The 12,528-nt window shown below is 48.4% G+C and overlaps 1 protein-coding gene across 1 annotated transcript; it reads right to left on the reverse strand.

Annotated features, from left to right (window-relative positions):
- Positions 1 to 1,249: 1,249 nt before the first annotated feature.
- On the reverse strand, positions 1,250 to 9,352 carry LOC119103397 (ubiquitin-conjugating enzyme E2 R2). The gene is made up of 6 exons (XM_037226922.1): positions 8,996 to 9,352; positions 7,510 to 7,596; positions 7,110 to 7,207; positions 6,597 to 6,731; positions 2,952 to 3,127; positions 1,250 to 1,293 (listed from the first exon to the last, which is right to left on the reverse strand). The coding sequence occupies exons 1-6, from the start codon at positions 9,182 to 9,184 to the stop codon at positions 1,250 to 1,252; spliced, it is 729 nt and encodes a 242-aa protein (XP_037082817.1). The 5' UTR covers positions 9,185 to 9,352.
- Positions 9,353 to 12,528: the final 3,176 nt, after the last annotated feature.

Genomic DNA, 12,528 nt, shown 5'->3' on the forward strand with positions numbered 1-12,528 from the left:
ACTGTCAAGCGAAAGCTTTGCTTGCGTGAAACTGTCTGACCTAATGTCTGACTGCCTGAAAAAACTGTCTGAAAAAACTGTCTGAAACTGTGAAACATAATTCACTGTCTGTCCTCTTCGCCGCATGTAGCGTTCGTGCTACCCTGCTGTACCAACTGGCGTACTTGTCATCAAAGACTCGAACCCGCTGAAGAGTTATTAAGAGACATCTTCTACCGGCTGGCCGTTGCTGGCCGCTTATGAAGCCCCTGGGCCGTCCTCAAACCAAGGTGGGTCATTAACGCCTGCATCTCGCTGCACATTGGTGCCCCGCAAACCTCGTCGGGAGCACCGGTGGACGAAACACGATAGCGTTAGCTGTTGGCTTTGCCGTCCGATCGCGCCACGTCGCTGAATCAAGTTTAGTCGATGAGCGGTTAGAACCGCGCTGGCGGAAGAACCAGCAATTCAAGCGCACACGCGATAGCTTGTTTCCTGTCCGGGCCGAAAGACAGACTTTCTGAACGGAGGAGGGGCCCTTTTGGCCTGTTTCCTCGGGCTGACTTAAGTCAGACTTGAAGGCTGCGCATTACGATGACGTCCTGTAAATGCGCCCAGCCACGTCTCTTGATAGTGCCTTTCTTACGGTGTTCAGATCTTCTTTCGAAAGTCTTTCACTACATCTACTTTCTCGTGCGCCATAAACGGAACAAGATCTATCGAAAATGGCTTGCCAATGAAACAAAATGACAAGACAACGGGTTTCGTACAAGTCAGATGTGTCGCTTTTAAAAGGACGTTCAAACTGTATTTCCTAACTGGCACCGAGCAAACACCCAAAATAATTGCTCTTTTATTACACTGTGATGAATGTCAATGTACACAGCATACATCAACTAGCTGACAAAGTACCATGAACAGCCTCCCACTCGAGTCCGTACGTGCGCGAGCGAGCCAAACTGCGGGGGCAGACTAGATACATACGCAAAGGCAGCTGTGAACGGCGCGCGGCTCTGGCGACCGTCACCCGAAACCCGTACGCTCTCGCGTGCACACGCACATCATCCGCGCGCGCGCCCACGGCGGCCGGAGTAGGCCCGTTATTGCTGCACGTTCCCGGTGGGGCCACGGCCAGTGTTGCGGGCGGCGGCGCGGAGTTAGTACCGGGAGTGCCTCCGCCGCACGGCCGGCCGCCGCGCCGCACGGCTGCGCTGGAAGATTGGGCTCTGGCGCGGCCCGCTCCCGCCCCCGCCCCCGCCGCCGCCGTCGATCACAACTCGCCGTTGCCGCTGTCGTCGCCGTTGTCGAGCTCCTCTGGAAGCGGGCACAACGATGTGAAAGGGAGCGGAGCCGCCGCACTTGATGACGGTACAGGGCCTGTGCTAACAAAGACTCTCATGAGCGCCACGCTCGGCTAACACAGTCATCAGCTGGTGCGGCAGGCGGTGGACGTAGTCAAGAGTGTGACCCGGGATTGCCAAATCTGGACATGGAGGACCTTTCCATCCCACGGGGCTCACTTCGTCACCACAGGGTTCCTATTTTAGGATTTGGGGAATCTATGGCGCGGGGCCCCATTTTGATGCCTCGAGGGCTTTATTAATGCTGGTGAATCTCTACGGAAACCTTGCAGGGACTTTCTTAATTTGATCTTTTAATTTTTTTAACCACATTTGGATGGTGTTGTGAACTGATAGCCATTTTCAAGAATTCCCCCTATTTCAAAGTTACGCCCTTTTCAGACTATCAATCTCCTCGTTTTCAAGCTACGGGCTTGCCGACCCATGCGTAATATTTCGCGTCGTCTAATTTACTGGGACGTATGTCAGAGACGTCTCACGAATTTCGACTCTTCAATGGCCATGCCGTGCTCAAGATCAAGACAAATTTGGCTATGGACTTGTTCGCGACTGAGGCATGACGGCACGAATCGCCGCATCAACTGGCAGCACTTGGGTTTCAAGCGGCTGAGCGCGTTAGAGGCAAGCCTCTATCACAAACCGCGTCTTTTGTACTTAACACTACTTAACACACAGGCAACTGGACAGTTCTATTGGTATCATGAGGCTGGGAAATGAGTAACCTAACAGCACAGTTTCGGAGAATGTAGATGGGAGTTCAAATCATAAAATCACGGGAAGCATACCGGTACGTCTTGAGAAAGGGCAAAGACACGCACACAACGATTGTCGGTTTATCACGCGTGCATAAATTTACAAGCCACCTTGCGGCGCGTTGAATTGATTCAAGCGCGGGTAGCCCCGCCCGCTACGGAAGCAATTTTGACACGGCCATTCTGGCAGCGACTCCGGCCACAAAAACATTCCAGGAAGTAATCTGACGATATATTGAGAAGAACGTTCAAAAGCCTCAGTAAATGTGGAACATTCCTTTTAAAGGCCAAAAGTGACAAGTCTTTGTCTCCGGTGAACCCCGCCATTTTCCAGAGGGGATCAAAGGAGAGAGTTTCAAGGATGGACCCGAAAGCCCCTGCCCTCAGCTGCGTTGCTGGTGATAGGTACATATGTGAATAATCATTATTGAACGTCGGTCTCAACTCTGAGCAAATAATGTTCCCTACTGCCAAAAAGTGCTTTCCAAAAAATAAGACAGCCTATGTATTCAACACCTTACCACACTAACCATATTATACACACGTTTATACCGTCAAGCGTAAGGGTTGCGCACAACTCAAAAACAGTTTCAGAGCTGAGTGTCGCAAAAAAAAAACATCAACCAGTACGACATCAGGATCTTCGAACAACCCTATGCAAAGCAGGTCACCTAGGATGATGCGTCGACTCTTCAGGAAGGCGGCCAGGACATGGGTGGACGGAGGATGGTCTCTGGAGCAGAGGAAGCCCGCTCCATCTCGGCAGACGTGCCGGGCGCGCCATCTGTCGGAGCGCGCCTAGGTCGCGGTTCGGCCGGCGGCCGCGAGAGGCTCTGCGACGGCCGGCGGCTCGCCGTACCTCCGTCGGAGGACTCGTCTTCGTCGTCATCCAAGTAGTCGTCGTCATAGAAGTCGGTGATGTCCACCGGCTCCGTGTCCGGCCGGGCTTTCGTCTTGATGCAGTAGTCCTCTAGGGTCAGTGGCACAACGACGTTGTCCTTTTCTGCGTCCACCCGTGACGAGGACACCTGTTTCCTGCCGGTGGAAAGCAGTCAGCACTCGAGAAAAGCAGCCGAGGGCCGCTTTGCCGGTGTCGATGCCGTTCGCTACCATATATTATTATTTTTGCAGGAATTTAATATAGTCCGGCCCAGTTGTTAACAGGCTAGAGCGTCTGCCCATCCACCCGTGGCTGGGTGGGCTCGATCCGCTTTAGACGCTCGCTGTTTGCCCTTGACTGGAATGGCATGCGACTGATGGCAGCAGTTGCTCTCACGTAGTGACGTCAGAGAACTGCATCAGCCGTCCCGAGCACTGCGGACGTCAAACGTTTGCTGTCAAAATCTTCACGATCGGATGGTGGGCGCCAGGACACACGCGATAAGCACTACTGGGCGCGGGCACTGACCTCAAACACCCATCCATTCAAAAGGTTTAGACCGAACCTTTCAAAAAATATAAGTGCTGTTTCGGCTGCTAGGCGTGATATTATGTCTTTACAACAAAATTACGTCCTAACTCAACTAATATCCATGGCATAAATCCCGCGCACGCATCATCCATGCTTTGATGATGCACACCGCCTAACCTACTCATATGCGGTCTTCGCGGACCTGGATGTTTGCGTGAGGGGAGAACACCTTCAGTCCTCCGTACAATATCTGATTGAATTGGGGATCATCTCAAAAAAAGTTTATAACGAACACACCTACCTCGCTTGCTTTCGAAGTTGAAAAAACTTATTTGTAACAGATACAGTTAACATCAACACCATGCAAATAACTTCAAGCGCGATACGATGCATCAAATTTAGCACAATGAAACTGCTGTCTGTTCTCCAGATTATTCCAGTCGCTCGGGTGCTTTTCAAACGTGCCATCATCCACTAGCACCGTGTGGTTCCAGGACAAGAAGTCAAAACACGGGAAGCCCAAGGACATTAATTCAAACCGTAAAAACAAAACGCAGAGCCACACGGGATAACGCAAATGCAAAAAAGCAAAAAGACCGTGGGTATGTCCAAGGCAGAAAGTCGAACCGCTTAAGTCAAAACATGTAAAGTAAAATGCAAAAAGGCAAAAGCTAAAAGGCTTATTGTCATTTTCACCGTTATCCGCTTGACCTATATCACTTTTACTTATTACACATCTAACCCTTATAAGTAACAGAATATAGGTGTGCACCTTTAAGAACAAATCGGTCAAAAACTAAGGCAATAAATATCAAATGCAAAGAGCGGAACAAGCTATCAATCAAAACGCACCTGCCCAAGCCAGAATACCTAAGTTTAATACGGCTTACGAATGCACTAAGGGCTTTCGACCAGTTGCTCGTCCAGGAGGGCGGAGAGGGACAAGGAAAGCTCACGGCTCACCCTAACCTCAACACTGCGCAGAAGACGCAGAGGTGCCCAGGATTTATATCGGAAGAGCCTTCCCGCGCAACGCTAGATGTTTTGTGGGCTGGAGGTTAATGTCCGCGTAATGATGTTTCGACACGTGACATCTTGCATGCTACTTGCCTTGCCCTTCTTCGACCGCAAGGCAAGGTGGTCATAAAAATACACTGCTTAAGGGCGTGTTCACGACTTTTTAGCTGGGTGATTTTTTTATTCGGGTCACCTAGGCAAACTGGGGCTCTCTCGTACATTACGGGGCTCCTGGCTACGCCTCGTGAGGCGTACAAATCTCCTGGGCGTAGCCTTACCACAGCCTCCTGGGTTAAAGGGTTAAGAAGACCCATGCAGTAACCTGTTCGGACCTCCCACAGCTTCATCTAGTGTTCTAGCCTATTTAGGAGAAATTGGAACCCACTTTGCCAGCGGTACTTTGCGGTCTGGTGAGATGAAGGAACCCCATTTTTGTGAATTGCCGAGAGAAAAAAGAGCATATCACGTTAGCCAATCTCACACAAATGATATCAAGTCGCGTTTTTAAACGCCACCTTGCTATGCCGGTATTTCTAGTAGAAAAGATTCAGTTGTGAAAAGCACCAGACGCATTGTTAGACGTGGTTCGGTTTGTTGGCTGTTCCTAAACAGGAAAAAGTCTAGCAATTATAGACTAATATTTATTCAAATCGGCTGCGTGTTTATCCTTGGACTCTGTAAGAAGACATCTTCAGGGCCAGTCATTTTTAAGCAGACGAATGGGGGCTGAGACTGCTTGCTCCACACCGGCCTCGTCTCTTAAAATGGATTTGAGCCCACTGATGTGAAGGCTCCTGACCTCCTGAAAGGACCTCCTGATCTAGAACAGGGGCATACCGAATTTTAAACAAAGGGTGCCTCCTATTCCGGCGCAGGAGCCCTCCGATTCAGGAAGGGACCTCCCGGGCCTGCAGCCCCCCCCCCCCCCCAGTCACAAACAAAGCCGAGTCTCCTAATCCAGAGCAGGACTGTCTAGTTCATTGAGGGACTTCCTGACCCAGAGCACTGACCTATGAACGGACGCTATGGTGGACGCTGGTCGCTATTAATTTAGTAATCTTTTTATTTCACGCTATCGCTCAGTCCTCGATGAGTGGTTGAAGCCAAGAGGGCTATTATTGGACCCGTGCCACACCGAGATGAAATGTGTGAAAGTAAAATACTTGAAACATACTGACGCACCCCAAAAATGTTACAAATATAAAACTTCCAAACCAGCAGTGCAACACATCTTCACGTCGCAGACCGACGCCCCAAGGTATGTGTACGCTGAGAGGTAATCATAACGGATAATTCAGATGGCAGCGCATTAAGAAGACTCCCCGCTCGACATGCTGGGCAGCGGCACCCCGATTACAGGGCAGACTAAGGAGACGGCCCTGCCATCCTCTCCGCGTGTGTTAAGGGCACCCTTGGCTAGACAAAAACCTTGGGCTAAAGATTCAGGTTCGCCTGTGCTGCAGGCTTCGTGTAAAAGATTGAGGGCTTGCTAGATAAACATCAAATGGAAGTCCAGCCAGCCCAGGTTTTCACGCACCCCAGAAATGTGATGACATTATCGTTTTCCTGAAATGATTCGAGCGGCAAAATCTACCGTCTTTTGAGCCGCCACCGTAGCGTTCGCTGCCCCATTACCGTACACTGACAAGTTAAAGCGGACCGGTGACAATGGTAGGTAAGGCTCAATGGGGCAGGTCTTAACAGACATGGGAGAGGGCAGACAGAAACCCAACGCAACTCCGAGACAGCCGGGCTGAAAACTGACAAGTACATGACGATATCATGCCATTGCCGAAAGCATTACTTTTGATGCGTCTCTGATACCAGGCGACTGATTTAGGCAAGAATCACGTCCTGGTGCAGGGCACGCTATAGACTCGCCCCTTGCTCACAATATAAACAGCACGCCAACAGTCTGCCGATTCACGTGCACTTGAGCAGCTGAACGTAACAAATATTGCCACAGTGCATCCCCTGGCAGCGCCGGTGTGACCGGGGCAAACCGACCCACAAGTGTCGTGAGACTCGACGTCGGCCAACGCCACTGGCCCGCCAGTGTGCCGCTCGCCTTCTCACCTGATGATGTTCTCGTACTCCTTGTCCTTGCCCTTGGACTCCTTCCAGCGCCGGTACATGACCGACGCGTCCACGTTGGCCGGACTGTACGTGTTGGGCTCGTTCAGGAGCGAGATCACCGACAGCAGGATCGTCCTGGCAACATGCGCCGCTTCAGCTGCCCAGTCGGGCCGGGTCGCATGGCACCGCTCGAACGGCGACACGTGCGGCGCATCACATGCGACATAGTGGTCACCGCTGGGGGTAGAACGCAACCGTCGAGGTTCCTGTACTGTCATTTCGGATTGCCCCTCCTCTATCACCTGATATCATGTGAACGGTGTACGCTGGAAAACATTGGATGCGGGTTGCCACTGAATGTCCAAAAACCCGCTTTGGGGCCTATCGCGCTTACTGACACGCACTACGTGCTGATGCTGGACAACGACCGGAGCCCTCAGGCTGGCACTAGTCCCTGCCTGGCAGCCGTGCGTCACCGCGGCTCCTGGCGTGCCGACCGGCACCGGTCCTGACCTGACGTTCTGTGTGGGGTTCCAGCGCTCGCAGGGCAGCTCCCCGCTTTGGGGGTCGTCGGTCGGCGGGTGCAGGATGCTGATGCACAGGTCACCATTCTGAGAGCACATGGTAGAGGTCAGTAGACCAGCCAGCCAGCTGGTGCAGGTCACAGCTTTGAAATGGTGGGTGAAAGGCTGCTGGGCAGGTCACTTGTTACAGGACACATCATAATGTGCATGCCACCATTCTGGAGGTGGCCGAAATGTTGCTGAGCAATGTCCCATAAGCACTGTGCCCATTTATAAAGGTATGCTTGCATTTCATCCACACAATCAAATTTCAGAGTACATTCAATGAAAAATAGCAATGATGCCCTACAATGACAAAGCTTTAATGGTACAAAATCATGACAGCTTACCTCATAAACATTGGGATGCCACACCTTGCTGAGGAACTTGACAGTAGGGGGTGAGTATGGGTAGTCTGAAGGAAAATTTAGGTGAGCCTGAAAGCAAAGCCACAACCATAAGCATGATGGCAGACACAAATACCTTACACTATACAAACTTACACCTCACATCCCTAAGACCCGCACTTTAACTTGAACCATGCCTTCCAGTTACCTTTTATAATATCCAAAACCATTCAAGCAACATTCAAAACCAAACATGAATTTTTCCATGGGATGTTTCCTTCCTTACATCTACATCACAAGTGTCACACCATATTTCCAGTGGGTACCTTACTAAGCACAGTTCTACTAATAACAAAACATACATTATGGTATATGCTAATTCAAGTCATTTAACAGCTTTCCAGCAATAATTATTAACATGAAAATGAGTGAAAACATTGTCATATAAATTCTAGAAATGTTTTTGTAACATTATCAGTACATCATGACACAAATATTTTTAAGCTGTGTTCAGGGATTTATAAATCAACATCAGTCTTGGAGGTCACAGATTATGCTTAGAGATAATATAACAAACCTTAAAAACAAGGTAATGCCTGAGATAATATCTTGTGGAAAACCACAAGTAAAAATCCACAGCTCCAAAACCCACACAATGTCTGAACCAACAATATATTGTTGTGACCAGGGAAAAAAACATATTTAAGTAAACATTTCACTGTTGAACACATGGAAACAGGCACCACATGTGATGAAACATTCACTTACAACTAATCATATGCTTTAATGGTGGAAAAGACTGCTCCACGCAGCACGATTCTCTGTTTAGTAAATATGATCCTTGATGTGTCATGGTTTAATCAAACCAACCAACAGTGTTATATCTGGAAAACACTCTCATGTTTGGCAGATATCATGCTCAACAATTACATTTTTGGTGGTCTTGATCACTGCATGGTTTATGGAGACAACTTAAATGACACAATTATGATGTCATAAATGCTGGGGTGACTTTGAACTATTTGACCCTTCACTTTTGTGGGTGTGCACCCCAAAAACTACAGGGGATAAGGTCTTCAGAAGTGCAGTTGTGAGCAGTACCAAAAGGTCTCTAAGATGCATATTTCAGTTCAGAACCCCATATAAATGTGCAACACCCCTTTACTCAAGCAATCCTTCACAAAACAATGATAAAGACAACATTTAATTAATCATGGAAAGGCATCTAAAAATGAGAACTTATTTCAATTTGGGAATAATTTGCCCTGGTACAATGTGAATGGTTATTCATTCTTAGAATATGCTTATTTGCTAATGCAGACTAGCAGCCTTTTGGACTGCGCTTGACATCATTTCAGGATGGTCATACATTATGAAACACTCTAAGCTACACGGGACCAAATTTCCTCATTCAAAGTCAAAATGTGATCCTAGCAAGTTGCAAATTCATGGAAAATACCCAAAACATTGATATCACACAAAAACTTACCTTGAAGTATCCTCCTTCATATAGTGTATGTGGAGGTCCAAACAGTGCTACTTCCCAGCAAAACAAATTGTCATCATTTGCAAGCTTTACACGAAATCCCTCCACAGGCTCTTCCTGCAAGCTCTTGTATTCCAAGGTCAGTGCTCTCAGCGCGCTACTTGCTGGCTGTTGTGATCCGTGGGCCATCATCAATAAGGGCGGCTTCGAGATTATATCACTAGATTCGTTTGGTACAGCGAGAAAATTGAGAATTTCACCTCCACACACCACGATAATGGTCGTCTTTGTTTGCCCCAGCTGTGCTCCTCCTCATACAGTTTCCCACAGCACTGCTGACTGGCTTCTTGCGTTCCAGCTGCATCGCATCAGCTGCGAGGAAATGCAATGACGTCATGTTTCACAACAAAGGCCTCTGCCAAGGACACACTAAAGTACAGCATTAACTTTGGCACTCATGAAATTAGAGGTTAAGCGTCGAAATGCATTGCATGCATTATCTGATAATGTCCGTTAAGTTGACGATCATACTGAAATTTGTCCAGAAACAAATACTCATTTCCCTTCAGATGTGTCTTTTGAGCAATTGTGACACGAGAACAACGAAAATGACATTTATTGTGCAATATCATGTGGCCTTCAGTGTCAAAAGCAGGTTTGAGCGACCGGGAACCTCATATCACCAAAAAAGTACCGACCGACTTTAAATATGAAAACATTAAAATATTACAAGCGCAAGAACCAGCGTTCACAACAAGGCTTGATTTCTCAAGATATCCTTCAAGATCAGAGTCAAGCTGAAAGGACAGAGAACTCCATATCGACAAAAAGTGGTTGGCGGATTTCGACTTTGAGCATCAGAATATTCACAAACACAAGAACTGGCTTAGGTCATAAGTATTGGCCATTCAAGGTCACCTGTTAATACCAAGTTGGGGCTCAAAGGACGAGGAATTTCATGTCACCGAAAAATTAATGGACAGTTTCAACTTTTCAACGATCAGAATGTTAACCAGCGCATAAGCTGGCGTCCGTAAAAAGTACTGACCTCTGAAGGTCACCCTTCAAGCTCAATGTCAGGGTCAAGCGAAAAGGAACTTCATATGACCAAAAAATTATTGACTGATATAAGCTTTTCAAGTATCAGAACATTCACAAACGCAAGAACTACAGCGCGTCCAAATATCCTGGTCTTTTAAGATCACCCCTCAAGGTCAAACGATGGTTCAAATGAAACGGAACTCAATATCACAAACACAAGTTATCGTGGATTCTAGTTTTTTAAACATCAAAATACTCACCACCGCATAAACTTATATCCATAAAAAGTGCTGACCTTTCCAGGTCATCCTCCAAAGTCAAGCTGAGGCCCGATTGACGGAGAACTCCATGTCACCAAAAATCACCGGCCGATTTAAAATATCTAGAGTTCCCTGTCATTTCAGCCTTACTTTGACTTTGAATGGTAACGTTGAGAGGTCGGGACTATTTGAACGGACACTAGTTCCTTCTGTGGAAAATATTCTGGTGCTTGCGAGTCTGAAATCGATCGGTACTTTCTGTGATCAGGATTTTTCCGTCCTTGGACGGGTGTGTATTGAAACGTCCTGAGTTCATAAAGTCCAGTGGTCAAAAAGTCCAGAATCGCGTCATTCAGCGTTCATAACACCCGGAAAACGCCCAAAATCCCTGGACGGAGGAGAATCATAAAGCCCAGTGTGCGTGAGAGCCACGGGTTGGGGTACTGGCCCGCTTCCTCGCAATTCTTAAAATTAAAAAAAAATTAACTTAAAAAATTCACAAATTCGCAACTTCACCTAATGGTTCGGATATTGCCCGATAGAGGGCTGCCAGAGTTGATTTCGCCCACCTCAGCCGACGAGTGACGTCATGCGGTATAGTGCTGCCCAAATAAACCACTGTGCATGGATGTGGACAATGTTTTGTCTGAGCCCACAAACTTGCCGCGTCAGTACGTCCTTGGCAGCAGGCGCATTACAGAATTCAAAACTTTGATCCCTGGCTCGTGGCATCGGAAATGACTGGTTATTCGGCTGTACCTGCACGGTAATCGTGGAAAGCACTTGTCGGGTCGACTGCTGTTTGGTATTGCGGGCTATGGGTAAGATTCTCTGCGTTATTTGGCTCCGCCATTGACTGTATGTGTTGGTGATGTTTCTCATTTTTTGAAGGAATTGATGACTGATATGTAAGGCTGACTGATTTGATGTTTGCTCCAGGTAGGCACGCATATAGATCTCCAGCTCCTGGCACGCTAACTTATATTGTTAGTGATTTTATTTGACTGATTCCCCTCCCTCCTTCAGTTGCAAATTATTTTACACGCTCTTGCAAACGGGAGTTATTCTGAATCATGCATGCCTCTACTCTCAAAGAGAGGGGTTGGAAGCGGTCTCATCAGATGAATCTGGATCCTACTCCCTGGTGAGACACGTTCAATGGCCCAGCCTACAAACAATTCATTTCTTCGATTAAGTATGTCTTAAGCGGGGGCGTGATTTCCAAAAATAAGTTCGCTGGCTTAGCGATAAAAATACAACGAAGAGCACCGTGATAATACGCCAGCAAATTGGGTTATCTCCGAATATGGCTCACTTGTTCACAAGTTTGCAGGCTGCAGCCCAAGATACGGCGGGGGATGAAACCCATGTAACTGAATAGGGAACCGCACTCCTGGTTGCAAGTGAATAGAAAGTAAAAAAGCAAACGTTGACTGCGCATGTATTCAATTGCCTGCCAAACGTCACGCAAAACACTACGCACGTGCCGCGCTTAAAGGCGCTGTTGATTTACCATCTGAACAACGGAGCCGAGCGTATGTCACTGAGTTGGTCTGCAATAGATAAGCTGAATGAATTGGGAGAAACACGAGCTTGTTTTCGCCATCCACTTCATCATTCTTGACACGCTTTCTTCTTTTTTACGCTTCAGAACCTGCTAAGTATAGAATTTGGGGTCCAGCAACACCAGTCTGGAGTTTATCGAAACAGGTGCAGTTCGCGCCGCAGAGGGGCGATGGTGGCATGGTGGTTAGTGGTTAGGGTGCTCAGCTCTGGACTTTTCTATCCTGGGAGGGAGTCCTGGCCACACCACTACTGCATCCAGTACCTAATGCCTGATCAAATGGGTATAGAGGCGTTCCGCCTCGAAATAGCCATAGCAGAAGTGAGATGTAAAGGCCCCAATCGGCATATTACGCCAGTCTCCGGAAAAACAAACCGCCACCCGACCAGATTTGCAGGCAATGCTTCCGCTCGATCGCTGTGTCTATGTTGGAATGATAATGTGCAATCGGTTGGACGCGGAGCTCAGGACACAGGCCAGCACAGAGGCTGCTCAGTTCGACGGCCCGGCCGGCAGCCACGCCCCGCAGCGGCCGGCGGACGAGGCAGCCCGGCTGCCAAAAGAACGCATTCACGCGCGCGCCGTCCCCTCGCCCGAGAACGAACCCCGCCACACGCGCGCGAGGCCTTGTTCGTGGGAAGCCCGTCCGCGGTCGAAACACTGCCAGCCCA

Source organism: Pollicipes pollicipes, unplaced genomic scaffold, assembly GCF_011947565.3.
Source record: "Pollicipes pollicipes isolate AB1234 unplaced genomic scaffold, Ppol_2.1 Scaffold_5724;HRSCAF=6776_pilon_pilon_pilon, whole genome shotgun sequence".
Classification (NCBI taxonomy): domain Eukaryota; kingdom Metazoa; phylum Arthropoda; class Thecostraca; order Pollicipedomorpha; family Pollicipedidae; genus Pollicipes; species Pollicipes pollicipes.

Excerpts from the sequence above, each read along its gene's own strand:
- LOC119103397 (XM_037226922.1), bottom strand. The coding sequence starts at position 9,184 with ATGATGGCCCACGGATCACAACAGCCAGCAAGTAGCGCGCTGAGAGCA. Across the intron at positions 7,208-7,509 it reads GGCATCCCAATGTTTATGAG|AATGGTGACCTGTGCATCAG; the intron begins GTAAGCTGTCAT and ends ATGTGCTCTCAG. Across the intron at positions 1,294-2,951 it reads AGACGAGTCCTCCGACGGAG|AGGAGCTCGACAACGGCGAC; the intron begins GTACGGCGAGCC and ends GCCCGCTTCCAG.